The following is a 26,590-nucleotide window of genomic DNA, read 5'->3' as shown; positions in this document are numbered from 1 at the left end:
ATAGCTCCAGCTAAGCACTTCTTTTCTCTCCCCCTTCTGCCACCCCCGAAGCTCCCCAGCAAAGGAAAAAAATAAGCTGCTCGTGTTTCCCAACTTTGCAGCAGGTACCAGCTGGCTGCTTCCTTGTTCCTGTCTGGGGGCTGAGGCTCAAGCCCCTTAGGAAGCAGTGGTGGTGGGCAAGGCTGGCAGGTATAGCCAGAATTGCCGTGGGGAATCCTGGGCTGGCCGAGCAAAGGCTTGAAAGAATTCTGTGGAGAGAAGAGGCATGTTGAAGTGAAGAATGTGTACGCGGTGCTTTCTGATGCAGAAGCCATCCCCTGGCGATATACCATTCTCAAAATAATCACGTATGCCAGTCTGTGACAGAATATAGGCCTCCTGACAGCAGACTGGGAAGCAAGAGCACATATCACTTATGACAGCTGTGCCACTACAAACCACATGTCTGTTGAGGAAGTAAAAGGCGTTTTGGTTTCTGTAGATGTCCTCACTCACCACAGGTAACAGAGTGCAATGTGTTTGTGCAATATGAAACAGATGGAAAGTGAGCCAGCTCATAAAAGTTTGTGATGGTCTGATGTGCCTACAGTTCCTCCTCATGGGAAGCAATATATTGGTTGGCTATTCTGAAATAAAGTACTCAAATTTAGTGATGCAGAATGAGAGACTGATCAGCTTATGTCCACTGGGTCACCTAAAGCGTACCTGGAAGCTTCCAGTATTGAGGGAGGCAAGGGCTATCATGACCTTCAGATCCAATTTTGCAGTTTCCTTTTCTTTCCAAAATGACTGAAAAACTAGTGTCTGAACGATTAACTTCATTCCTTATCAAATACTTCTGCACTGTATCCACATCAAACTAGTTTCAGAGAACATTTGCTTACAGAACATGCTCTCCTAAGTATTACAGATTTCATACATACCTCCCTAGGCAGGGGTGAGTTTTATTATTTTATTTATTGCATTTGTATCCCGCATTTTCCCACCCATTGGTAGTTTCGATGTGGCATACGTGATTCAAGAGTAAAATGGTTAAATTTGTTGTCAGACATGGTTACAATTTGAATAAAACAATGAGAGATTGTGCTATCGAACAAGGCTTCAGTTTGAATAAAACAGTGAGAGATTGTGTAGGATTGAATACAGGATTGAAGTACTCCTTTTCCCTGGATCTGAGAGCTGCTTTTTTATCTTGTCCATCATTTCTTATTGCTTCAACTTTTAGGAAAACTCTAACAATACCTGGAGAACTCAAGCTCTCAATAAATAATTACAAACTACTAAGTGGAGCTTGAAATAGAAATAGAAATGTAGCAAGTTTTGAAGTGTCCCTTAAACAGGAGGAAAAATCAAACCTCTACAAACTTTATCTAACCAATGGAACCTCAAAACTCCAACAAGGGACCATACCACGGTATTTATAAATCCTTGTATATACTGGAGTAAATTCCTATCATTGGTTCCCCTTAAGAAAGGAGAACAGAAAAAAAGCCCAAACGAAAAAACTCATCCTAAATGAGAAAACCGTATGGGTTAAAAAACTGTCCTCCCCTCTTATATATGTACACACTGTAAAAGGAACACCCAAAACCTAACCTACCTCAACTATCCCCCACCCAGAACCAGACTATTTATTAGGAAACCCCTCGAGGTAAAAGAGCCCCAAGTAAACTAATATAGCACTAGAGCAGTGGGAAAAAAACCCCGAACCTGCCCACTATTGCAAACACCTGGAGGTGTTTGCAATAGTGGGCAGGTTCGGGGTTTTTTTCCCACTGCTCTAGTGCTATATTAGTTTACTTGGGGCTCTTTTACCTCGAGGGGTTTCCTAATAAATAGTCTGGTTCTGGGTGGGGGATAGTTGAGGTAGGTTAGGTTTTGGGTGTTCCTTTTACAGTGTGTACATATATAAGAGGGGAGGACAGTTTTTTAACCCATACGGTTTTCTCATTTAGGATGAGTTTTTTCGTTTGGGCTTTTTTTCTGTTCTCCTTTCTTAAGGGGAACCAATGATAGGAATTTACTCCAGTATATACAAGGATTTATAAATACCGTGGTATGGTCCCTTGTTGGAGTTTTGAGGTTCCATTGGTTAGATAAAGTTTGTAGAGGTTTGATTTTTCCTCCTGTTTAAGGGACACTTCAAAACTTGCTACATTTCTATTTCTATTTCAAGCTCCACTTAGTAGTTTTCAACTTTTAGGAGAAATAAGGTCTCAGGCATAGGAGACAACTTTTCAAAATTATTGGGGGGGTGCTAAGCCCAGTGGAAATAACCCTTCCTTGGACACATACAAGGATCTTTCTCAATACTGGGGGTGCTCAAGCACCCATAGCACCCACAGAGTCGGCTCCTATGGTCTCAGGGACAGTTCTTTCTTGGTTGCAGTCTTGCTTGCATGACATGATGCTTCAAGTTCATTGGTCAGATTCTATCTCTCCCCTGCTGTGTTTCATGTGGTGTACCACAGGGTTTAGTGCTCGGACCTACATTGTTTAATATATTTGTAGCACCACTTGCTCTTTTCATTAGGAATAAGTTTCTATTTCTATGCAGGTGACATTCAATTACTGTGCTGGGACCACTGCTTTTTAACATATTTATAAATGATCTAGATATGGGAATAACTAGTGAGATAATTAAATTTGCTGATGACACAAAGTTATTCAAAGTTGTTAAATCGCAAGAGGATTGTCAAAAATTGTAAGAGGACCTTAAGATATTGGGCATCCAAATGGCAGATGACGTTTAATGTGAGCAAGTGCAAAGTTATGCATATGGGAAAGAGGAACCCGAACTATAGCTATGTGATGCAGGGTTCCACATTAGGAGTCACCGACCAGGAAAGGGATCTAGGTGTCATCGTTGGCGATACACTGAAACCCTCTGCTCAGTGTGAAGAGGTGGCAAAGAAAGCAAATAGAATGTTAGGTATTATTAGGAAAGGAATGGAAAATTAGGATGTTATAATGCCTTTGTATCATTCCATGGTGCAACCGCACCTCAAATAATGTGTGCAATTCTGGCCACCACATCTCAAAAAAGATATAGTAGAATTAGAAAAGGTACAGAGAAAGGTGTCAAAAATGATAAAAGAGATGGGACGACTTCCCTATGAGGAAAGGCTGAAGTGGCTAGAGCTCTTCAGCTTGGAGAAAAGACAGCTGAGGTGAGATATGATAGAGGTCTATAAAATAAGTGGAATGGAATGGGTAGACATGAATCAATGTTTACTCTTTCCAAAGATATTAGGACTAGTATCTTTCCAAAAATACTGAAGGGCACGCAATGAAGCTACAAAGTAGTAAATTTAAAACAAATCAGATAAAATATTTCTTCATTCAATGTGTAATTAAACTCTGGAATTCGTTACCAGAGAATGTGGTGAAAGCAGTTAGCTTAGCAGGGTTTAAGAAAGGGTTGGATAAGATGGACTTGGGAAAATCCACTGCTTTTTCTAGGATAAGCAACATAAAATGTATTGCATTGTTTTGGGATCTTACCAGATACTTGTGACCTGGATTGGCCACTGTTGTAAAGAGGATACTGGGCTTGATGAACCTTTGGTCTGTCCCAGTATGCCAACTCTTCCCTCTTTACCCACAATACATTGGGTCCAAATCCCACTGAATGATTCTATTAAGATTTAAGGGCAACTTTGAACAATCATTTAAACTTTTACCAGTCACATCTCCACACTAGTGCAGAAATCTTTCTATACCTTGTGACTAATTCGATCAGCTTGCTCACTTTTTTATATCTCAGCCCTTCAATTATTGATTCACTCCTTGGTGATATCTCGAATCAATTACTGCAATTTACTGCTCAGGGGTCTTCCCCAGAGCCAACTAAGGAGACTGCATATCATACAAAACACTGCAGTAAAAGTGATGATTCATGGCACAAAGAAATGTGAGTTATACTACTTCTCATTGCCGAGTCATGGTTCCTAATTTTTTTTGTATAGCCTTTAAAATTCTAGCATAAGCCTATCATATTATACATACTTGCGCACCTTCTTTTCTATATTCCCTGCCACAAATTCTTAGTTCTGCCCATCAACACCTATTTGTTACCCTTACATTTCTCCAAATCCAATAACATTCTGCCAGATCGTCTGCTTTTAGTGTCATCGCCCCCAAAACCTTTGTAATTCTATTCCTCTAAAGCTCAGATTGGAAATGTAAAGCCCTGCTCAAAACTTGCTACTATTCCCAAGAATTTCTCCCTAATATATTTAACCTGAGCCCCACTCGCCCAGCTCAGTTCATTCGGACCAGGGCCACAGGGACAAACACTATTCCTCACAGTACTTTTACCTTTCTCCACTCAACTCACCAATCACACATTCACTGCCATCCAATACGAGCTTGGGAATAGGACAATGGTCCAGAATAGCGATCCAGGAGGGTTGGATTTTGAGAGCCTTCAGTAGGGGTCCCTTTCTCAGTCTCAGAGCAAGCGCTCTCGCTCTCTTGCAAAAGAACCACTCCACACTCCAGGAATTTCTCAGAATGCAAAACAACTTTACTGGAACTTCTGCAACCAGTAGTTGAACACTTTAGAACTTTTTAGATATATTATACATCTAAGACCATCCGTGGTAATCTGGACTATTTCCCTTCTCTATTTACTTAACTCGATGCTGTACATATTTACATAGACTCCTGTCCTTCACCCCTCCCATTGTGTCAGGGCTGCTCCTGTTAATATCAATCCAACTCCTCCAGGCACAGACCCTTTAGGTTGTCCTTCTTCCAGCAGTGCACCTCGCAGGGCTACACTCCAGCCTTAGACAGGATTCCCCTGCCCTAGTCCCAATTTCAGGCTGGATTCCCCTATCCCCCCTGAAGCTCTGTCTCCTTCTCAGTTGCCACTTAGAGGGAGCAGCAACCACTCCTTTGCTCAGCCTGCATTTCTCTCACTCCACGATCTCCCAATGTTCCCAAGGGTCCTAGCAGGGGTACATGCAACCAAAGACCTTGTGCACCTCCTTGCAAGTCCTTTGTTATTTCCCAAACTCTATCCCTGCTATCATTCACTACAGGGGAACCACTTTATTTCCTCAACTACTCTCCAACCCCTCCCCTGGGCAAGTTTCAACACCTAGCCCACTGGCAGGGGATCTCCCTCCTCCCAAGGCTTCTGGAAACAACCAACACTACTGTCTTAGTAATACCCATATCATGGAGTATTACATATAGATTAATTTTAGTTTGACTTGATTGCCACCATTGTGGTCCCACCACAGCATCTCCACCTATGTTGTGTTTCTCTATCACTCCCTTTCTTCCTACTGTATCTTATACCAATAGTTGTTCATTTCAAACTCATTTTTTTAACTTTCTATATTATTTTTAATATGAATTTTAATGTAAATTAGCCATCTTTATGTGCCTTCCTTTTTATCCCCCTTCTACTTAATTGAGAATGTTAAACCGCATAGATGTTTTATTATATGTAATATATCAAATAAAGATAAAATGTGAAATGTGCTCTGGCATGGCGTATTCTCCCCATGCAGCACATTGGAGCTGAGTCTCTAGGTGGTCATGTAGGTAGAGAATGGTATCCTTGCCAAACCTAAATCAGCATATACATTGCTCCTCAGACAAATCAAGGAACAGAATTCCAGGGCCTGAAGATCCTGTATCTACATGCACTACTTCGATTGTATGCAAATTTGTCATGCATATTCATTGAGGTTATCCTAAATACCTGACTGGCTAGTTGCACCCCAAGGACTGGGTTAAAAATCATGGTTTTAGACAGATCATTCTAAGAAAAGACGAGTATTTTTTGTTTGTTTTTTTAAATGAGAAATGTGACCCTCCATGTTTGGTCAGAATCTACAAATTTTGTGTTATCAAATGAGACCGAGTGCTTCGGTAGCAGGCCATCATAGCCCCTTTCCCCCTAATTATGCAGGTTCTCCATCTCGGCCAAAATAAGGGACATCCTCTGATTTGATCTCAGCCAAAAAGAAGCTTTGGGGGAGGGAGTTATCAACGTGGGCTACAGTTAAGACATAAGTACATAAGTATTGCCATACCGGGAAAGACCAAAGGTCCATCAAGCCCAGCATCCTGTTCCAACAGTGGCCAATCCAGATCACAAATATCTGGCAAGATCCCAAAACAGTACAAAACATTTTATACTGCTTATCCCAGAAATAGTGGATTTTCCCCAAGTCCATTTAATAATGCTCTATGGACTTTTCCTTTAGGAAGCCGTCCAAACCTTTTTTAAACTCCGCTAAACTAACCACCTTTACCACATTCTCTGGCAACGAATTCCAGTTTAAGAAGAGTGAAGAAAAATTTTCTACGATTCGTTTTAAATTTACTACATTGTAGCTTCATCGCATGCCCCCTAGTCCTAGTATTTTTGGAAAGCGTGAACAGACGCTTCACATCTACCCGTTCAACTCCACTCATTATTTTATAGACCTCTATCATATCTCCCCTCAGCCGCCTTTTCTCCAAGCTGAAGAGCCCTAGCCACTTTAGCCTTTCCTCATAGGGAAGTTGTCCCATCCCCTTTATCATTTTCGTCGCCCTTCTCTGCACCTTTTCTAATTCCACTATATCTTTTTTGAGATACGGCGACCAGAACTGAACACAATATTCGAGGTGTGGTCGCACCATGGAGCGATACATGTTATTTTACTATTAACCCCAGTTATTAGTAACTAGGATTCATTGTATAAAATGGGACCTTTGCTAAAATAGCACAAGTTAGTGCTAAAATAACCCATCATAACAGTAGCCCAAGTTGATAACTTCCCCCAAGTGATACTTTTCAGATTTTTTTTTTTTTTAAAGCAGGTGGTTAATCTTCTCCACTGGGGGTTGGATGGCAGGAAGTTTAATCACCCATATTGTGCAGATTCTGCATCTCAGTCAAAGGGCTATAAAAGGGCCATCCTCACTTCATCTCCCGGATCCTGAACTTAGATCTTTGCCGAAAGACCAGTAACTGAAGTTAATATCCCAGAGACTCATAAGCACATTATGATGGGATCTTTTATACCTTTTTAAACAAAACAGGCCAAAAAGAGAGAGACAGAGAAAGTAATACTGTGTGTGTGGGGGGGGGGGGGGGGGTTAATGTTAGTCCACTTAAATATGTAGCAACAAATCAATACACTATGGAAGATATATTGTTTGTCGTCTAACTAAAAAGTATCAGTGAAAGAAATATTCCCTGCTCCTAGCTCTCTAGCATCCACCTCATCAGAAACACGAACACTAGAAAAGGAGAAAAGGGCACAAAAAGTTGCAAGATACCATGATGTAAACTATACTAGCACAGTGCACAGGACACCCCAAATACCCACATGAGGAAGAGAGTCAGCATAAAGGATTGACATTAAAGCTCCTCTATGAACCTAATACTGATGATCCAAAGCAAAAATAATAGGAAGAGAGATGAAACATCCATGAAATAAACCAAAAATTAAGGACAAAAATAAACTTCCATAAACACTACGGGGGTAGTTTTATAGAGGTTTTTGCAACATGTAAAGGCTATTTTACATGTACCAAAAGCCTTTTATAAAATCATCCACAGTGTGACTGCAGATGCCTAAACACATCAAGGATGTGTGTAACTTATAGAATATTATAAGTTAAGGGGGGAAATTCAATAAATTGTGTCCAAAGTTAGGCACTGGGATGATCTGTGCTAACATGCTGTTCTGCAAAAGGCAGAGCTACTACTGAAAAAGGTGTGAGCAAAATAATCTAAATAAATGGACTTGGGAAAAATCCACAATTCCAGGAATAACATGTATAGAATGTTTGTACGTTTGGGAAGCTCACCAGGTGCCCTTGGCCTGGATTGGCCGCTGTCGTGGACAGGATGCTGGGCTCGATGGACCCTTGGTCTTTTCCCAGTGTGGCATTACTTATGTACTAATAACCTTTACAGAATGCTACCGTGTTTCCACGAAAATAAGACACTGTCTTATATTAATTTTTGCCCCCCAAAATGCGCTAGGTCTTATTTTCAGGGGCTGTCTTATTTTTCGGGGAAACATCGGGGTTGGATCGGGGTTGGCCCGCCTGCCCTCCATCGCTCCCGGAACTAACCTTAAACACCCCCTTTCACCTTTGCAGCAAGCAGCAGCAGGGCAGGCCACTCCTTCCTTCCGTGTCCCACCCTCGCCTGACATAACGTCCGTGAGGGCGGGGCACGGAAGGAAGGAGAGGTCTGCCCTGCTGCTGCTTGCTGCGAAGATGAAAGGAGGCGTTTAAGGTTAGTTCCGGGAGCGACAGAGGGTGGGTGGAGGGAGGCCCGGCGACCTCGGGTGGGGGGGCGGCCTTGTCCGGCTCTCGGCGGCCCTACTTTCAAACAAAAATTTGCTAGGTCTTAATTTCGGGGGAGGCCTTATATCTACCAATTCAGGAAAACCTCTAGTAGGTCTTATTTTGGGGGGGATGTCTTACTTTCGGGGAAACAGGGTAGTTTAGCTTGCATTTCCCGTCTAACTTTGAGAGCAAGCAAATACCCCTGCCAAAGGCTGGTCTAAATGCTGGCACCCAAATAATCACAAAAAAAAAAAACCTAAAGGGAAAGGTATTAACTAAACCCTGCGCCACAAAACCAAACTATATAAAAATGGTGTCCACAACTGGCATAAACCAACAATGCTAGAATCAACTACTAAACCAAAAGTAGGGTGAGAACTCACTTGCTACTTACAACTATAAATAACAAAATTATTCTCAAAATGAGCAAAATAATTATGCAGCAATCATTAAGCACTGAAAGAAAAAAACCTAAATGAGCTCCATGGGTATATTTTGAAACTTTATTCAAGACTGGCTTACTGGTAGTGCAACTGGAAAGTTAAGTAAAAATGTTTAAGTTGGCATAAAAATATTGGGGGTTGCTGCTGCATTGATCATATTTTCAAGTTTTGCGCACTGAAAGATGTTTTATGCCGATGAACAACTCTTAGGCAGTCTTTCACTAAAGCTTAGCTCGAGTCATCTGCAGCAAGGCCCAGAGGAATAAAATGGGCTCTGCTGCATATAACTCGAGCTAAGCTTTAGTAAAAGACCCCCTTAGTTCCATAGTGTGCTATTGCCTGGAGCTCGTTCAGGATTTTTCCTTTCAGTGCTTAATGTATGATTGCTGCATGATTATTTTGCTCATTTTGAGATCAATTTTGCTATGTATAGCTGTGATAAATGAATAATGCCCAATAAGGAACAGATAAATAAATCCTAATAATAATAACTGTGCTTGTTTTGGGAAGTATGAACTCCTCCTAAAATCACAGGTCAGGAATATTGGGATACTGCTAGACTCATCATTCACTCTAATCCCACAAATTCAAACAATCATCAAAAACTGTCTCTATCAACTAAGGCAGCTATGGAATCTCTCTCCATATATTGAAAAGACAAGTCTGACCATAGTGGTCCAAGCCATGATAAAATCATTAACTTCCTTGTGTACTGGCCAAACCAAAAAGAGATTGTATCAGCTCCAACTAATTCAGAATGCTGCAGCATAGGAGCCAACTTTTCAAAATTATTGGGGGTGCTAAGCCCAATGGAAATAATCCCTCCCTGGACACATACAAGGAATGTTTCCAATATTGGGGGTGCTCAAGCACCCACAGCACCCACAGAGTCGGCTCCAATGTGCTGCAGCATGACATTTTGAAGGCAGCGCAGGAAGAACAGCAAGTGTGCTACTCCCTGCTATATTATTCTACATTATCCGATAACATCGCTCCTAAATTCTGGAAACCCCTCTAACCCGCTCATGTGGAGTAGCACATATGAAATTTAAGTATGCATGTTACAGAACAGGGCATAGAGCAGATCTGCATGAAACTCCTAATTACTGCCAATTAAGTGCCTAACACCAATTATTGACTGTCAATACCTAATTAGCTAATTAGTTTATGGGCGGATCTGCCATTCCCACCCAAATTTGCACACTCAACTTTGGGCCACCTATACAGAATCCAGTGGAAGGCGGGGTTCCCACTTACTCGCATGTGTCCCACCCATGCTCTGCCCTTTTGTACGTCCCCTTGCAAGTACACGCTAAGATAAGCAGGTATTTGCAGAATAGTGCTTTAGCATGCCCACCTACATGCATATATGCTAGAATTCTAAACATTTACGCATGCAATGGGTGCGTGAATGTTAGCACCTAGTTTATAGAATTTCGCTTATAAGATGCCCACACACATTTCCACCTGCACGAATAAGACTTCTGCGTTGGCGTTCATATGCTACAGCAGCTGGTTCTGGGAAGCCTATATTGCCTTTATAGAAATGGCTTCAAATAGGCACCTTCTGGGCTACACATAGGCATCCTCTTATAAAATGTGGCCCAAAATACCATACTGAAGAGAAAAGCAAAGCTACACCTTCTAAGAGGAACATTTCTTAAGGGAAGATCATACCCATAATGGCCTCACACTTAGGGTATTATGAAGAATACTGTGGGGAAAATTCTACCTTAGAAACATACTTATTAATGTAGTATTAGTATTCAGTCTAGGATTCGAGAATTTAGTAAGCTCATGTGTATAACCCCTTTGCTAGATGTGCATTACTTCACCATCTTAAACATGAATAGCAGGTTATACTGTTATTTGACGTGGAGGGGAATAATCGAAGGTCGCCGGCGAAATAGGTCGCCGGCGATCTATTTTGGCGGCGGCGCAACAGCTGGCCGGAACCGTATTTTCAAAAAAGATGGCCGGCCATCTTTTTTTTCGATAATACGGTGTGGGCCCGCCGGGTTTGAGAGCGCCAGTTTTGTTTTTCCGCGATAATGGAAAAAACTGCCGGTGATCTCAAACCCGATGAAATCCAAGGCATTTCGCCGTGGGAGGAGCCAGCATTTGTAGTGCAATGGTCCCCCTCACATGCCAGGACACCAACCGGGCACCCTAGGGGGCACTTCAAACATCTTTTATAAACAACCAAATTAGCTTCCAGGTGCATAGCACCCTTCCCTTGTGTGCTGAGTCCCCCAAATCCCCCCCAAAACCCACTGCCCACAAGTGTGCACCATTACCCTAGCCCTAAGGGCTGAAGGGGGGCACCTACATATGGGTACAGTGGGTTTTGGGGGGGTTTGGGAGGGCTCAACATTACCCACCACAAGTGGAACAGGTAGGGGGGGGATGGGCCTGGCTCTGCCTTTCTGCAGTCCACTGCAACCAACAACAACTGTTCCAGGGACCTGCATACTGCTGTCAGGGTGCTGGGTATGACATTTGAGGCTGGCATACAGGCTGGCAAAAAAGGTTTGTATTTTAATAATTTTAGTGTGGGAGGGGGTTGGCGACCACTGGGGGAGTAAGGGAAGGTCATCCCCCATTCCCTCCAGTGGTCATCTGGTCAGTTGGGGCACCTTTTTGAGGCTTGGTCGTGAAAATAAAAGGACCAAGTAAACCCGGCAAAATACTGCTTATCGCCGGGTTTTATTTTTCCATTATCCGCGAAAGTCGGCCATCTGGTAGCCACGCCCAAGCCTGCCCATATCCCACCTTCGCTTCGCCGCCAACACGCCCCTTTGAACTTTCGCCAGCAAGGCGAAGGGAAAGCGGCAAAGCTATCACAAATGTAGCTTTCGATTATACGCTTTTCGCCGCTTTTGCGAAATCGCCGGCCATATCCCGATTTGTGTCAGGAAATAGCCGGCGATTACTTTCGATTATAAGCTGGATAGAGACCTTCAGGAAAGAAAAACATTGTAAGTCATGGAAAGACAAACATTGCAAAAGTCATTCGTATTTTGATTAGTAACCAATTTAACATTCCAATAAATACTGGGTAATCAGATGGTCAAGGGGTGAAGAAGACTATCATGGAAAGTATGAAGTCATTAGTAAACTAACCTGTGCACCTGTAATAATGAAACTTTTTATTATTTTAATCCTTTGTCATCAAGAAACCAAATTCCCTATATAAGGAGTTGGCCTATGTTCAGAATTTAGAACATACCTTGTCTGAAATTAAGACTTGTCTGTCCTCATATATCGATATATTAATAAACAAATGTTGATTTTGAGAAAAGGCTAGTGTTTCTTTTTTTAATTTTTATTTACAACTCTACAATGCCAGATGCATAAGAACACACAAAACATTGAAAGTTAAGATGATCAAATACACTGCAACTAACAAACAGCATGCCTTAATGTTTGCCCCTCAGAAGTGTAACGTTTTGCTGCCTTCATCACCTCTGTTAAGCCCTCTTCCCCATCCCATCCCCTTACTAAGCTGCAAATGTAGCATAACCAGCAACTTCCTGCTGTGTGCAGACTAATTCATGCCTAACTACACTGTTTAAACTAGAGAATGACATGGGGACGAGGACCTGCAGTAACTGTGGGGACAGGGACAGAGACAGAGCCTGTGGGGATGGGGACAAACTTTGTCCCCGTGTCAATTTCTACTTTGAAGCCTGTTAATGAACTGGACAGTTATTTTTGAGTGATGCAGACTACACTATTCAGATCCTGTACATGCCTGATACCAGCACATCTTCTAAGAAGACAAGTTGCTTGTTTTTATTATTTCTTTGTGATTTATAAACAACAGCTGAACAGCATATTGTTCCTTTTTATACTTTAATAAAAAGATTTAAATATAAAATCATAAGTGTTCCGAGGCTTCTGCAGATGATAACAGAGACAGGTCCCACGGGGATGGAGACAGAACCTGTGGGGATGGGGTGGAAGTGGTCGTTTGTGAGAAATAGTGGAGAGTTGCTGAGTGCTTTGTTATTTTGCGTGTTTGCCCCAGTCTGAACCTTTTGACCCTCACATTTCCTGCCTTGCCTATTCTCTCTCTCACCTCCCTCAACACCTTGCCCACACCTTACAACCACCCAGCCACAACCATCCCTTCCTCAGTATCTTGCCCACTTCCCTCGCCAAACCCTCATTGTCCCCAAACAACCACATCTCACATTATACCTCCCTACACCTACTTGTCCTCTGTCTGTCCATTCCTAGTTTGTCATTGTGCTCTGTGCTGCGGCTAAGTGTGTGTGACCACTATTTGCTGGTGGTGAAAGAGTGAGTGCTTAGTGCTGCAGCTGTGCGTGTCTGGACTGTTTGTTGGTGGTGGGAGAGGGAGTATTTTGGGCAGCTGATGCATGTGTCACAACTGTGTGCTGGTGCAGATCTTCCTGCTCTCACGGAGACATTTTGGAGGGGGGGGTGGCAGGTGGTGGTTGTGCTTAAAAATGTCTCTCCAGTGCCTGAGGCACAGGAGGACTAGGAACTCTGTCTCTGGAACACTGGAATTTTGCTCCCTGTGCAGAGAAACGACTATGTACATTGATGAACATTCGTCCGTGTGCATTTTGCATGTGCAGGGCGTCCTGCAGTTGCCGTGGACATTTTCTTGACCGCTACCATCATTGCATATTTTGCATAGTGCATTTTCGATTGGCACAGATGTTTTTCTCCAAACGTCTATGACGTTTGCAGTGTCTTCTTTCTAAACTTTTTTTTCTGTATTTTCAAACATCAGAAAACATTTACTGCATCTTTTACTAAGGTGCACTCACGCTTTTAACCTGCCTACAATTTTAGCGCGCACTAAAAATGTGAGCGCGCCTTAGTTCTTTCATTTATTTTGCCATTTGAACATCATATCGAAAATGTCCCTCTAAACCAACAAAGAGCAGAATACTGGTCCAGACTGTCATTAGTATGCAAATTAATATGGTTATAGACCAGATGTGTAGAAAATATCTGATGCATATTAATTGTAGATACTGTGGAACTGAAAAGGACTGGCTTATAGCGATGTGTATATTTCCCATAGTGAAAACATGTTTTGGTATTTCATACAAAATGGTGATATTAATTGTAAAAAGTCTTCTTTACCATAGGTTATAGCAACCTATGACAAACCCATGCAATAACACTAAAGCTAAAGCCAGACTTGATACTATTAATGGCTGTTTCCTGCCATTAATCTTCTGTTATGACAAATATAGTGTCATTGTATTTTTTTCTGTAGTAACATTTGGTATATATTTTTTTAAAAGGTATTTAGTTTCATTTTTAGGAGACTTTCCAGTCAGTAATGTTCCTAGCTCTGGTTTCAAATGCGTCACTCTGCTCAAAGAAAAACCACTCACACCACCACCACTTGTAAAAGAAGGAGGTGCAAGCAACATCATCAGAAATTAAACAGTGAAGAACAAGACTAAAAATATTTTTTTTCAGAGCGCCGTGAAGAAGCCAAGGACATCGCAGGTACAGTACTGGAGGCTTTACTTGTTCAGTTGTTTAAATTTATATGCTTAAATATAAGTTTATAGCTCTACAAACAAGAAGGTGTGATACTGATCACCAAAACATAATTGAGAGGCACAATAACAAATGAAAGTATGATAGCCTTCCGTCCAAAAAAAAATAAAGCCCAGTAAATCAAAGTCGTCTTTGCTGCACAGAAAGACAGAATTTGGGGCTTTATAAAAATATTTTAAAATATAGGTAGGACAGTAAATATACATTTGCAGTTCAAGCGTTTACTTATTGTTGTGTTAACCATGGAGGTTTCATGTGTAACTAGCCAGACATGGGTTTCTTAGCATTATGAAAAAAAAAAAAAGTACCTGCAAAGGGGGAAAAAAAATAAAATGACATTAACAGAATCAGAACAATGCATGAAATTAGTAAAAGGTACATGCAGAAACATTACATATAAAAACAACAACAAAAAAAACACCATAGCAATGTCAAGGAACTACTACCAATAAAAAAAGACTTGAGGCTTATAAGAATATCAAAACTGTATGAAGCACTTCACCACATGTCACCACATCAGATCCAGTTCACATTGGTACTAGAAACTTTAAAAAGTGGTTTATGATATACAAAATGATAGCCCAATTCAGAGAGACAGGTACTCACATCACTAAAATCACTATCACAGTTTGTCACTGGCCTTTTCAACAGAAAGATCAAAGATGACACAGTCATGGAGATTAATCTTTTGCTATGAGAGAGACTCTAGCACAGGCTTTAGTTATGTTGGAAGGCCTTATGGAGAAACCTATATTGTTGCTGCCCATGCTGTACCTCTGATGGATAAATGGAGGAACTTGGGGATCTTTTATTAAGCCGCAGTAGCGTTTTTAGATCGTGGTAGGAATCAGCTGGCGGTAAACACCGAGACGCCCATAGGAATATAATGGGCATCTCGGTATTTACCGCCAGCTGATTTCTACTGCAAGCTAAAAACGCTACCGCGGCTTAGAAAAAGACCCACTTAATTTCCAGTGATGCAGTTTGGAGCCTTCTACATTAAATTCACTTCAAAAACATTTTAAAAACATACACAAACAAATTTTATGCATTTGTTAAACAAAAGATTTTGTCGCATTTGCCGCATGGGAATTGCTGGTGCAGTTTAGTAAAAGGGGCCTTTTACTTGATTAGTATTTCATATAAAAAAAAGCCACCAGAAAAAATGTCATCTTAAAAATTGCAAAACCTTTTTCATTTGTGAACGACGAATATATTTCTCTTCCTCATAATCAGTACACTTTACAACTCAGTTGGTTACTTTTGAACATCTGTTGCCTTGTGAAGGAGTAAGGAAAAGGTCTAACAGAAAACCAATATGCAATCCAGTTAATTGTTTTTTTAAGACAGTGAAATTAACACATGCAAAGGGTTAATAGTTAGATATTATTTCAAGCAAGTTTTTTGTGTCTAACTTTCAGAATGCTTTTGTGATGTCATCAATTGCTGTAAACTGCTTACTGATGTTCATCACACCTCACTTGTCAGTTTACAACATTTTACAATATTATGGCCTAATTCAAGAACACTGCTTAAAGTGCTAAAAACAAAATTAGTACTTTCGATCATTCCTGCAAGAAAATGTAATGGTTGAAAAATGTAAGTGGTTATATTGTAGTTACTGGTAACTATCATTATACATATCCACACTATGGGACAATTCTGTGAAGCTTTTTCCATGTATGAAGCATATAGATGGTTTATAAAACTACATAGGGTGTGCATGCATGAAAAGTGGTGCACTGAACTGAAAGGACTGGCTTATCGTGATGTGTATATTTCCCATAGTGAAAACATGGTTTGGTATTTCATACAAAATGCTGATATTATTGTAAGAAGACTTCTTTACCATAGGTTATAGCAACCTATGACAAACCCATGCAATCACACTAAAGCTAATGCCAGACTTGATACTATTAATGGCTATTTCCTGCCATTAATCTTCTGTTATGGCAAATATAGTGTCGTATTTTTTCTGTAGTAACATTTGGTATATTTTATTTTTAAAGGTAGTTAGTTTCATTTTTAGGAGACTCATATCTGCCTGTAGATGCTTCCAGGAGTGTGTTTTGGGCAGAGTTGCATTATGCATGCATATTTTATAATGGAGCATGCAGAGAATACATGCACACATTTACACCTTTGGAACAGGTGTAAACTTATATCCCACTGGGGGTATGAAGCAGGTACTACACCTTTGAAAAAGTTTTAGGTGGCCCTCTTATAACTATACGAGTTTCATATGCAAGCAGATTAAAAAAAAAACAAGTATTTCCTGTCGAAGTTTCAGAGAGAGGAAATGGGTCTTTTAAACGGTTGCTTGGTTATTGGCAGACAACTTCATTGTTTGTACAATGTTTGCTTTAGTATCTGTGGGTTATTTTATGAAAAAAAATTCATGCTTCGTGATCAAATGCTTTCTATCTGCAGCATCTCTACTGCACTCAAAGGCCTTTTGTTTCACTTTAACTGCAAACAGGCTCAGTTAATATAGAACAATATATATTACAGTGCTCACCATTATTTGATCTCTATGCAAGAGCAGAATCGCCAGAGAACTCCATGTCATCTAAAACAAACTAAGCCATTTCTGGTTTTTACTCCACTACTTTTAAAGATGATAACAGAACTTAAAAAATCTGGTTTCCCAATCCTTGTAATGCCATCTGTAAGACACATACGCAGTGCTTTAGGTGCCAATAACCTTGTCTTAGGAAAATTTTAAAGTCTTGGATTCTCACGTCTAGTCATGTTCTCAAGAGCCTCCATTTCTAAATGTAAAGCCAGATTGTCTTTTTTTTTTAATTATTTATGATTTTTCAAAATATATGACAAGTTTCAGTATACATTGTCAAAGCAATACAGCAGTAACAAACTTAAAAAGAAAATATAGGGACTACTTCCTATAATATCAGAATAAGGAAAATTTATAAGAATTATTTCCCTTAACAACAAGAAAATATGAAATGCTTCCCCAGACCACTAACAAAGGAGGGGGGTGCTCATACATATTAGAGAAGATTTCCATTTATCATATAAATCGTACAAAACAAGCTTAATGCTACCCCCCTCCCCCAATCTTATTCTTTTAGCTTCACTTGTTTAGGATCTATGAAGGATTTTAAATGGTCTGGGGAGAAGAAAACATATTTTGTTAACCCTAAACGGACTATACATTTGCAAGGGTAGGCCAAAAAAGAGTTCCACCCACTTCTAGGGTTTTCTGTTTCATTTCAAGAAAAAGTTTCCTTCTCATCTGTGTGGATTTAGTAACATCGGGGAAGATCCAGATCTTTGCCCCCGCAAATAGCATAGATGAATTTCTGAAGTATAATTTTAACACTGCATTTAAGTCTTGTTCAAATACGAACGACACTAAAAGCATCGCTCTCTCAGAAATATTTTCCATAGATTGTTCCAGTATTGCAGATAAATCATTAAGATCCAAACTCTTATCTTCTATAATTCCTTCAACTCCCTTCTCCCTGCCTTTTCGTTGAGGCAAATAGAAAATCTTATTTATCGGAGGGAAAGCTTCTGATGGCATCTTTAAAATGTCCTTCAGATATCTTTTGAACATCTCTAGAGGCAGAGTTCCGGGAGATTTGGGGAAATTTAGGATTCTTAAATTTAAGCGTCTATTAAAATTTTCCATTTGTTCTTATGAAGAAAAATTTTGTCTTAACAGCAGCTACTTTAAATTCACACAGATTATCCACTTCTTGCTGCAAAGTTTTAACTTTTGTGGAAAACTCTTCTTTCACAGTTTCGACCAAACCTTGCACTTCTCCAAATCTAGAGGCTAGAACTTTTATCTCACCTCGGGATTCCTGTATTGAGGTATCCATTTTCTTCAGCATTAACCATATCCTTTCCAGGTTCACCTCTGTAGATTTTCCTGAGTCTCCCGAATCTGGGGACTCTAGTTCCAGAGATTTATACAGCATGTTTTTTTTTTTGTTACATTTGTACCCCGCACTTTCCCACTCATGGCAGGCTCAATGCGGCTTACATGGGACAATGGAGGGTTAAGTGACTTGCCCAGAGTCACAAGGAGCTGCCTGTGCCGGGAATCAAACTCAGTTCCTCAGTTCCCCAGGACCAAAGTCCACCACCCTAACCACTAGGCCACTCCTCCACTCCCGACCTGGGGGCTCACTCAGCGCTTCTGGAGGAGCTCGCCACTCCCTTCCTTAGTGCTGTCTCTGCTGGACACGGAGGCACTTTCAAAGCCGATGGAGGAGATAAAGATATTTCATTTTCCCGTAGAGACTCCTCTTCTCCGGTTGACTCTACTGCGGGAGCCCTCACCCTCATTCCCAATTGGGGGCCTCCGGTCAGGAAACTTTCCAGAGTTGGCTGTAACAGTGACGAGGATGAGGTAGGCGGGATTCCCACTCTCGTCGATCCTTTCCTTTTCGTGTGTGGCATCTGGACATCAAAATACTAACTTTCTGGAGGTAAAAGTGCACGAAAAGGGATCAGCGTTCTCGAAGCGTCTCGCAACACGACCGAGTGCACCGCCATCTTGACACGCCCCCCCCCCACTCCCAGATTGTCTTTTATAAAGGTAGGTCCAGCCTTCTGAATCATAGCCAGTCATGTGCCCAAATTCCCAACCCTGCCTTCTAGCTCTTACAGCTTCGCATTATGCTCACTAGGGCTTATTTTTAGTTTGTTTTGCACACTCTGAAGTCCCAAGCATACAATTAAGAATAGTGGCTTCTGTTCTAATTATTCCTATTCAAATGTCCTCCAAAATTACTTTCCTTTTTTCTAAGCTCTTCTGGTTTATGACCACCCTGACCGGACATCACCTTGGGAAGAGGAACTGAAACTCTAAGTGAAGAAACAGCACTAGTTAAAGATTCCCATACTTAACTGCCCACTCACCTCAGGAATGCCTTGCTCACCAACAAATCCCGTATAAAGATCCATGCTGGCAGGCAAATCATTCTGAGTCATCCATGTTCGGCATCTCCCATCCTATAACTGACCTGACCTTCAATCTCTCCCAAGGTCAGAATCCAAGAATTGTCCAGACTGAAGAGGGATATAATGACCAATTAAATGTAACAATATTTCCTGCTCCATAGGGGTGTGCTCTGCTCCTCCTCATTAGGCCCTAATGGCCAATGTGCAGGGGATCACATACCCTAATCCATCAGTCCCTGAGCTATCGGCGGAGGTACCAAAAGAAACCTGAAAATGTTTGACCTTCCTTTTCCCTATCTCTGGAACTGCACGTATAGACAAGATGGAAACAAGTGGAGGAAATTAAAAAATGATCCCATTGACACAGAGCAACTTCTCACATGTCCTCATGCAACACCATCTGGGCATCTGGGATCTCCATAAATGCTAAATTTGTCTTAAAAATTGATCTAACAGTTGAGCTTCATCCTTAAAATTTTAAAAACTACAGGTCACAACTTTCAATAACATATTTGGGAACATTAAGGCCTTTGTTTTAGATAGATTTCAGAGACTGGAATCAAGACATCCAGATCAGGACATTCCCAACTTCTTTTACAAAAAAGGCTCTGCCGAACATGAAGCCTTTTGTAAAATATGTATAAGGATGTGCAAGAGTGAATGTGTATTTGCTGGTGCATGAAAAAAGCAGCATCACTTACATGATTTTGCAACCTCCTTATGTAAGTGCCTGTATATAAGTGCCACTAGTTAAATAACGAGGCCACAATTTTTTGGAGGCAGAAATAAACAAGAGAGGGATAAAGGAGAACTACTCCTTTAATTCCTCATTTCAAACCATGGCCAAAATGAGCACATTTTAAAAATCTGTGCAAGCCTCTGAGCTGGCACAAAATACAATAAGGATATTTTTTTTTAAGACAAGTATTCTCTATTTAGGATGCAGAATAGATCGTAAATTTTTGGGTCACCCAAACCATACCCACCTGAACTTTACGCATCATGTGGATCTCTGTATAAATACTAGATTTCCAAAATTAACATTCACATGTGCATGCTATCTACTAATTATCTCAGGGGCCCTTTTACAGAGCAGAAGTAAGCCCAATGCAGGCTTACCGCTTGCTCTTCCGTGACTAACGCCAGCCCAACTTGGCTGCCGGCAGTAGTCCCATCCCGACTGTGCACCATTTCCAGGGGAAAAAGAAAACCCCCGGAAATGGCTTGCATAGCGGTAACCCAGTGGTATTCAGGCAATTCCGAGTGCTGCCTGGTTGGCGAGGGAATCCTTATTGCCACCTCAATGGGTGGCGTAAGGGCTCCCTGTCACATGGCCATGCGGTAAGAGTTCTCTTACCGCATGGCCATGTGTCTCTGGGGGCTTTTTTACCCACTGCAGTAAAAAGGGCCTGGTGCGCAGGAAAAAAAAACGGGCCCTGCCACTAGCACAGGCCCTTTTTCCCGCAACTTGGTAAAAGGATCCCTCAATGTGGTATATTTATTCAAAATTATTTTGTATTCATCATTCAAAGCGTTATTTGTGACTTACAACAGAACAGGTCTGTGTCAAACTTGTGTTTTCCAGGTGAAGAAGCAAAAGCAAAAAGTAACATTCATGCCTATATAAATCAAGTCAGCCTATCATTTCCAACCCATCCTTAACCTGACACAAGGTGAGCTATACAGAAAAGACCTGGTCAAACAACATCATCTCCAGCCTCTTCCTGAATATCTGCCTATTTTTCTTTATAAAATACTAGTACATGTTGCATAACCTGTGCCTACATTGCAAGTGCATGCATTTACACCAGCTGGTGTAAATGCCTGCCCCTAGATTTCAAAAGAATGCACATAAATTTTGTGTAATTGAACACCCCACCTATGCTTTGCCCAAACTCCTATATGCTACTACTACTACTACTTAGCATTTCTATAGCGCTGCCAGGGTTACGCAGCGCTGTACAAGTTTAAACATGGGGAAGGACAGTCCCTGCTCAAGAGAGCTTACAATCTAAAGGTAAAAACTATGTAGTCAGTGTAGGTATCAGGAATGGGAAGGTGGTTAGGCACCAAAAGCAAGGGAGAAGAGATGGGCCTTGAGTAAGGACTTGAAAATGGGCAGGGAGGGCACATGGCGTATGGGCTCAGGAAGTCTGTTCCAGGCATAAGGTGATGCGAGGAAGAAGGGGCGGAGTCTGGAGTTAGCGATGGTGGAGAAGGGTACAGAAAGGCCACCCACTAGCAAAGTATGCACCATTATTTCTGTTTTTACAAAGATTTATAATCAACCACCAAGTGGAAGAACGTTGAACACTACGAAAGGTGGTCAGGACAGGAGTAGTGTAGTCAACAGGACACTTTCAGAAAAAAACAAGTGGGAGATGAGGATGTATCAAACACAAGTTTATTTCATGAAAAGGACTCAACATGGTACCATGTTTCGGCTAGTGTGCCTACCTCAGGAGTCTCATGAAATTGTTGATGGTTATGAAAGTAACTTAAAGTTTGAAGATTAAGTTGTATAACGCAGTCTTAAAAAAAAGACTTTTAAATGCTTTTGCATGCAGCTCTAGTTATTTCTGTTTGACAGAATTTCATACTGCTTTGTCAGCGTGTTTCTACAACTTCAGTATTCTGGCATTTAAAAGTCTTTTTTAAGACTAGTTTACACAACTTGATTTTCAAACATCAAGTTACTTTCAAAACCATCAATGGTGCCATATTGAGTCCCTTTCATGAAATAAATTTGTGTTTGATACATCCTCATCTCCACATGTTTCTGTTGGAAGTGTCTGTTGAGTACACTACTCCTTCTGTCCTTACTAAGATTTATGGCAATTCTATTGAAGACACCTATTCCTCAACAGATATAAACAACTCTGATTAAGGGGATCTTGCTCCAACAGATTTAAACAAGCCTGATTAAGGGGATCTTTTAGAAAGGTGCGCTAACATTTTTAGTGAGCACTAGAGACACCCATATATTCCTATGGGTATCTCTAGCGTTTTACCGCATGCTTATTTTTAGCACACATTAAAAATACTAGTGTGTCTTTGTAACAGGGGTGTGTAGCCAGACAACAGATTTTGGGTGGGCCTAGGCAAGAATTGGGTGGGCACCAAGTGTTCCCCCATCTCAGCTGGTGGGAAAACACTTACTTCCACCTTGGCAGCAGGCATGCACTGAAAACTGAGCATGCGCAGGTCCCTGTGTCATGGAGAGTAGCGTTTTCATTACCATCAGGGGAAAATCTTCAGCTGGTGGAGCTTGGGATTCCCACCAGTTACCACTAAACATGTGCTACTGTTGGATGGGCCTGAGCCATAAATGGGTGGGCCCTGGCTCACCCAAGCCCACCTGTGGCTACGCCACTGCTTTGTAAAAAGACCCCTAAGTGAATCCAACACTGGAAAAAGCAGTTGAATGCCCATTATCACTTATATGCTGATGAAAATCAAGTGGAAAGCAGGCTATATATTGGTGTTAAACATAAAACAAAAAGCACAACCAAAAGTGCAGAACCCTGAGATTCCCCTGTCAGTCATAGTTGACATGAAAAAAAAAAGACATTGCTTGCTTGCTAAGTACTACCTACATAATTCATGAATATGCATTGAATAGATTTTATATAATGGAAGCAGTGCATGCAAATCTCTCTCATGCATACTCATTATGAATATATTGAAAATCTAAACAGCAGGGGGTCTTCCAGAACAGGTTTAGGAACAACGGGTATAGAAACAAAAAGGTCAAACAAGTTGTAGGTGATTGCCCATTTTACTGAACTTAGTACATCTGTGACCTAGTATATGAGATTAGTACAAAGTGATCACATATACAATAATCCAGTGGTTCCCAAACCTGGTCCTGGAGGCACCCCAGCCAGTCAGGTTTTCTGGATATCCATAATGAATATCACGAGAGAGATTTACATGCACCGCTTCCTTGGTATGCAAATTTCTCTCATGAATATTCATTGTGGATATCATGAAAATCAGAATGGCTGGGGTGCCTCGACCAGGACCAGATTTGGGAACCACTGCAATAATCCATAGAGCAGATTACAGCATTAGTATTTGAAACAGAGGCTTTGGTTTTCCATGTTTCTTACCAGATGTACAGCTTTGCTCAAAAAGGACTTTGCCTGTTGTGTGGCAACAGAAAAATATTTATTGAATGACCGGTTTTGTCTGTCACCCTCAACTTTATCACCTTTTTAAAATTTATATTTATTGATACAAATTTTAAAAAATCTTTCAAAGAAAAAACACCTAGGTATATACATAAACAATACAAGAAAATATTAAAGAAATAAAAGTTACAAGCATATAAAAGCCCTGTCCCCTCAGTTTTACTTTACAACTCTTCACAAAGCTAGGTCACAAATGTATTGTAAATCTAAGAATAAAGCTATCACTTGCAGCTTGATGACCTGTATTTCTCTACATATACATAAACAAGGAACCCATATCACATTAGTCAAACTACACTTTCCTGCACCAAGAGGAGAAGCCGTACTACAAAAATGGCCACAAAGCACAAAAGACAACACAACATAACTAATTTCACACTGGTTCAAGCACCCCATGATATTTCTGATTCATGTCAAAAGTATGCATTAATTGTTGCCAATGACAATTTGAAAGTCCCTTTTATGGGTTCAAGAACTTTAAACAAATAAATAAAAAGCAAACCTTCCACTAGCATCCTGCAAGTATTGCTGCCTGCCCTCTAATTTCCAAATACTGCACAGTTTATAGTTTTTGTCTCAAGAACATAAATGCTATCTTTCTTCAGAAAGCTAAAATTTCCCCCCTTTCAATCTTTTATAGGTCTCGCTTATCAAAAATATCTCTCTCACATCTTTCCTATGTTTTCAACAAGATGATGCCAGCACCTTCAAGCAACGTTTCACAATGCTCAGTCTATGGCCAAATGGAACCATTTACATATTTTTACTACTTAGTTTTCCTGGTTGGATTTATTGGAAGTTGTGTTGCACTCTGGGCTTTCACTCGAGGAGACACGAGCCGAAAGTGCATAAGCATCTACCTTATTAACCTACTAACTGCCGACTTCTTATTGACGCTAGCCTTGCCATTTAAGATTGCTGTTGACTTGGGCATTGCTCCTTGGAAACTGAAGATATTTCACTGCCAGGTCACGGCCTGCATCATCTACATTAATATGTATTTATCAATCACGTTTCTGGCTTTTGTCAGCATGGACCGCTGCCTTCAGATAATAAATAGTTCCAAGTTTTATCAAATACAAAAGCATGGGTTCGCCAAAATGATATCTACAGTAGTGTGGGCGCTCATTCTTCTTATCATGGTTCCAAACATGTTAATTCCTATCAAAAGTATTACAGAAAAACCAACTGTGGGTTGCATGGAATTCAAACAGAAGCTTGGACGAGACTGGCATGTGTTGACTAACTTCATAAGCATTGCAATATTCTTTAACTTCTCAGCAATTATTTTAGCTTCAAATTTTCTAGCTATCAAACAACTGTACAAACACAAAGATACAGATGATTATCAAAATACAAAACAAGCTCTGGTGAATATCCTGTTAGTGACTGCAGGGTACATCATATGTTTCCTACCTTACCACATTGTTCGCATTCCATATACTTTAAGCCAGAATGATGTGATTACAGACTGTGCTTTGAAACAATACCTCTTTAAAGCAAAGGAGTCTACCTTGCTGCTGTCTGTGTCAAACTTGTGTTTTGATCCGATTTTATATTTTTACCTCTCTAAACCTTTCAGATCAAATGTAACTAGGACATTCACAGCACAGAAGAAAGTAAGACAGAAGGACACGGAAGAACTAAATTTATAAAGCATGATGGGCAAGATATACTGTATGTAAATACTGTGCTGCATTCACTGTAAATTAAAATAAACACAGAAATGTTCTAGTGAAGCTCTTTTTGCCAGGCATTTGAAACTACCACATGCAAAAAAATTACAAAACCAAAACCTCATAACTGAAGCATGGTCAATAGAAAAAAAAATGCTTATCATTCCACAATCATATATACAGGAAGCCAGGGATAAACCATCAGACTTATTCAGCTGCAGCAATTGCACATTGCACGGAAGACCATCTCTCTATATAAAACGCACCTCCAACGTTCGAATGAAGCCTCTGTTAGCCAAAAGTGAAGGGGGTGAGATCGCATTGTGTCTGCCCCGCCCAAGCGTCAAACGTGATGACGTCGAGAGCGGAGCAATGACACTCATCCAATCGCAACGCTCGGCAGCGAAGCGTCAGGGAAGGAGGCGGCGCTCTCAACGTCTAGCCTTCCCTTCGCTGTGTTCCGCCTTCTTCTGACGTCAAGGATGACGTCAAAAGAAGGCGGAACACAGCGAGCGAAGGGAAACCTAGACGTCGGGAGCACCGCCTCCTTCCCTGACGCTTCGCTGCCGGAACCACGGAGGTACATTTAAAAACAAGAAAAAAAAATAAAAACCATGTTGGGGGGAGCGAAGAGGGTGGCCACAAAACAAAAACAATGGGAGCGGGAGGGCAGGGGAGAAACGACACCATGGATGCGAAGGGGTGGGGGGGAGAAGAGGGCGGCCCAGGCTGGGACATGGGAGAGAGAGGAGCATGGATGCAAGGGGGGGTCATGGAAGGGAGACAGGGGACTTGCTGGAAAAGGATGAATGGAGGCGGCAGGGGACAGAGGAGCATGGATGGGCATGGATTGGGAGGGCAGGGCTCAGGGAGAGAGGGCAATTGCTGGAAAGGGATGAATGGAGGGGGCAGGGGACAGAGGAGCATGGATGGGCATGGATTGGGAGGGCAGGACTCAGGGAGAGAGGGAAATTGCTGGATAGGGATGAATAGAGGGGACAGATGGGCATGGATGGATATGGATTGCAGGGCAGGCCTCAGGGAGACAGGGCAATTGCTGGATAGGGAAAATGGAGGGGCCAGGTGACAGATGAGCATGGATGGGCATGGATTGTAGGGCAGGACTCAGGGAGACGGAATTGCTGAATAGGGATGAATGGAGGGGACAGATGGCCATGGATGGATATTGGATTGCAGGGCAGGCTCAGGCAGAGAGGGGAAATGCTGGATAGGGAAAAATGGAGGGGCCAGGTGACAGACGAGCATGGATGGGCATGGATGGAAGGCAGGACTCAGGGAGAGGGGAATTGCTGGATAGGATGAATGGAGGGCACAGATGGCATGGATGCATATGGATTGCAGGGCAGACCTCAGGCAGAGAGGGGAATTGCTGGATAGGGATGAATGGAGGGGCCAGGTGAAAGAGGAGCATGGATTGGAAGGGCAGGACTCAGGGAGAGGGGAATTGCTGGATAGG

The 26,590-nt window shown here is 41.4% G+C and overlaps 1 protein-coding gene across 3 annotated transcripts; it reads left to right on the top strand.

Moving 5' to 3' along the window:
• Positions 1 to 378: 378 nt before the first annotated feature.
• GPR171 (G protein-coupled receptor 171) lies at positions 379 to 25,217 on the top strand. 3 transcript variants are annotated; one of them, XM_030216727.1, is made up of 3 exons: positions 379 to 500; positions 20,830 to 20,917; positions 24,078 to 25,217. In XM_030216727.1, the coding sequence occupies exon 3, from the start codon at positions 24,130 to 24,132 to the stop codon at positions 25,090 to 25,092; it is 963 nt and encodes a 320-aa protein (XP_030072587.1). In that variant the 5' UTR covers positions 379 to 500; positions 20,830 to 20,917; positions 24,078 to 24,129; the 3' UTR covers positions 25,093 to 25,217. The 3 variants fall into 3 exon arrangements, with proteins under 3 accessions (XP_030072587.1, XP_030072586.1, XP_030072588.1); XM_030216726.1 differs by lacking the exon at positions 379 to 500 and adding an exon at positions 14,108 to 14,255; XM_030216728.1 differs by lacking the exons at positions 379 to 500; positions 20,830 to 20,917 and adding an exon at positions 14,237 to 14,255.
• The last annotated feature ends 1,373 nt before the right edge of the window (positions 25,218 to 26,590 follow it).

This window comes from Microcaecilia unicolor, chromosome 10 (genome assembly GCF_901765095.1).
Source record: "Microcaecilia unicolor chromosome 10, aMicUni1.1, whole genome shotgun sequence".
NCBI lineage: Eukaryota > Metazoa > Chordata > Amphibia > Gymnophiona > Siphonopidae > Microcaecilia > Microcaecilia unicolor.
Note: the sequence above shows the minus strand (reverse complement) of the source record. Positions and strands in the feature narration are given on the sequence as shown.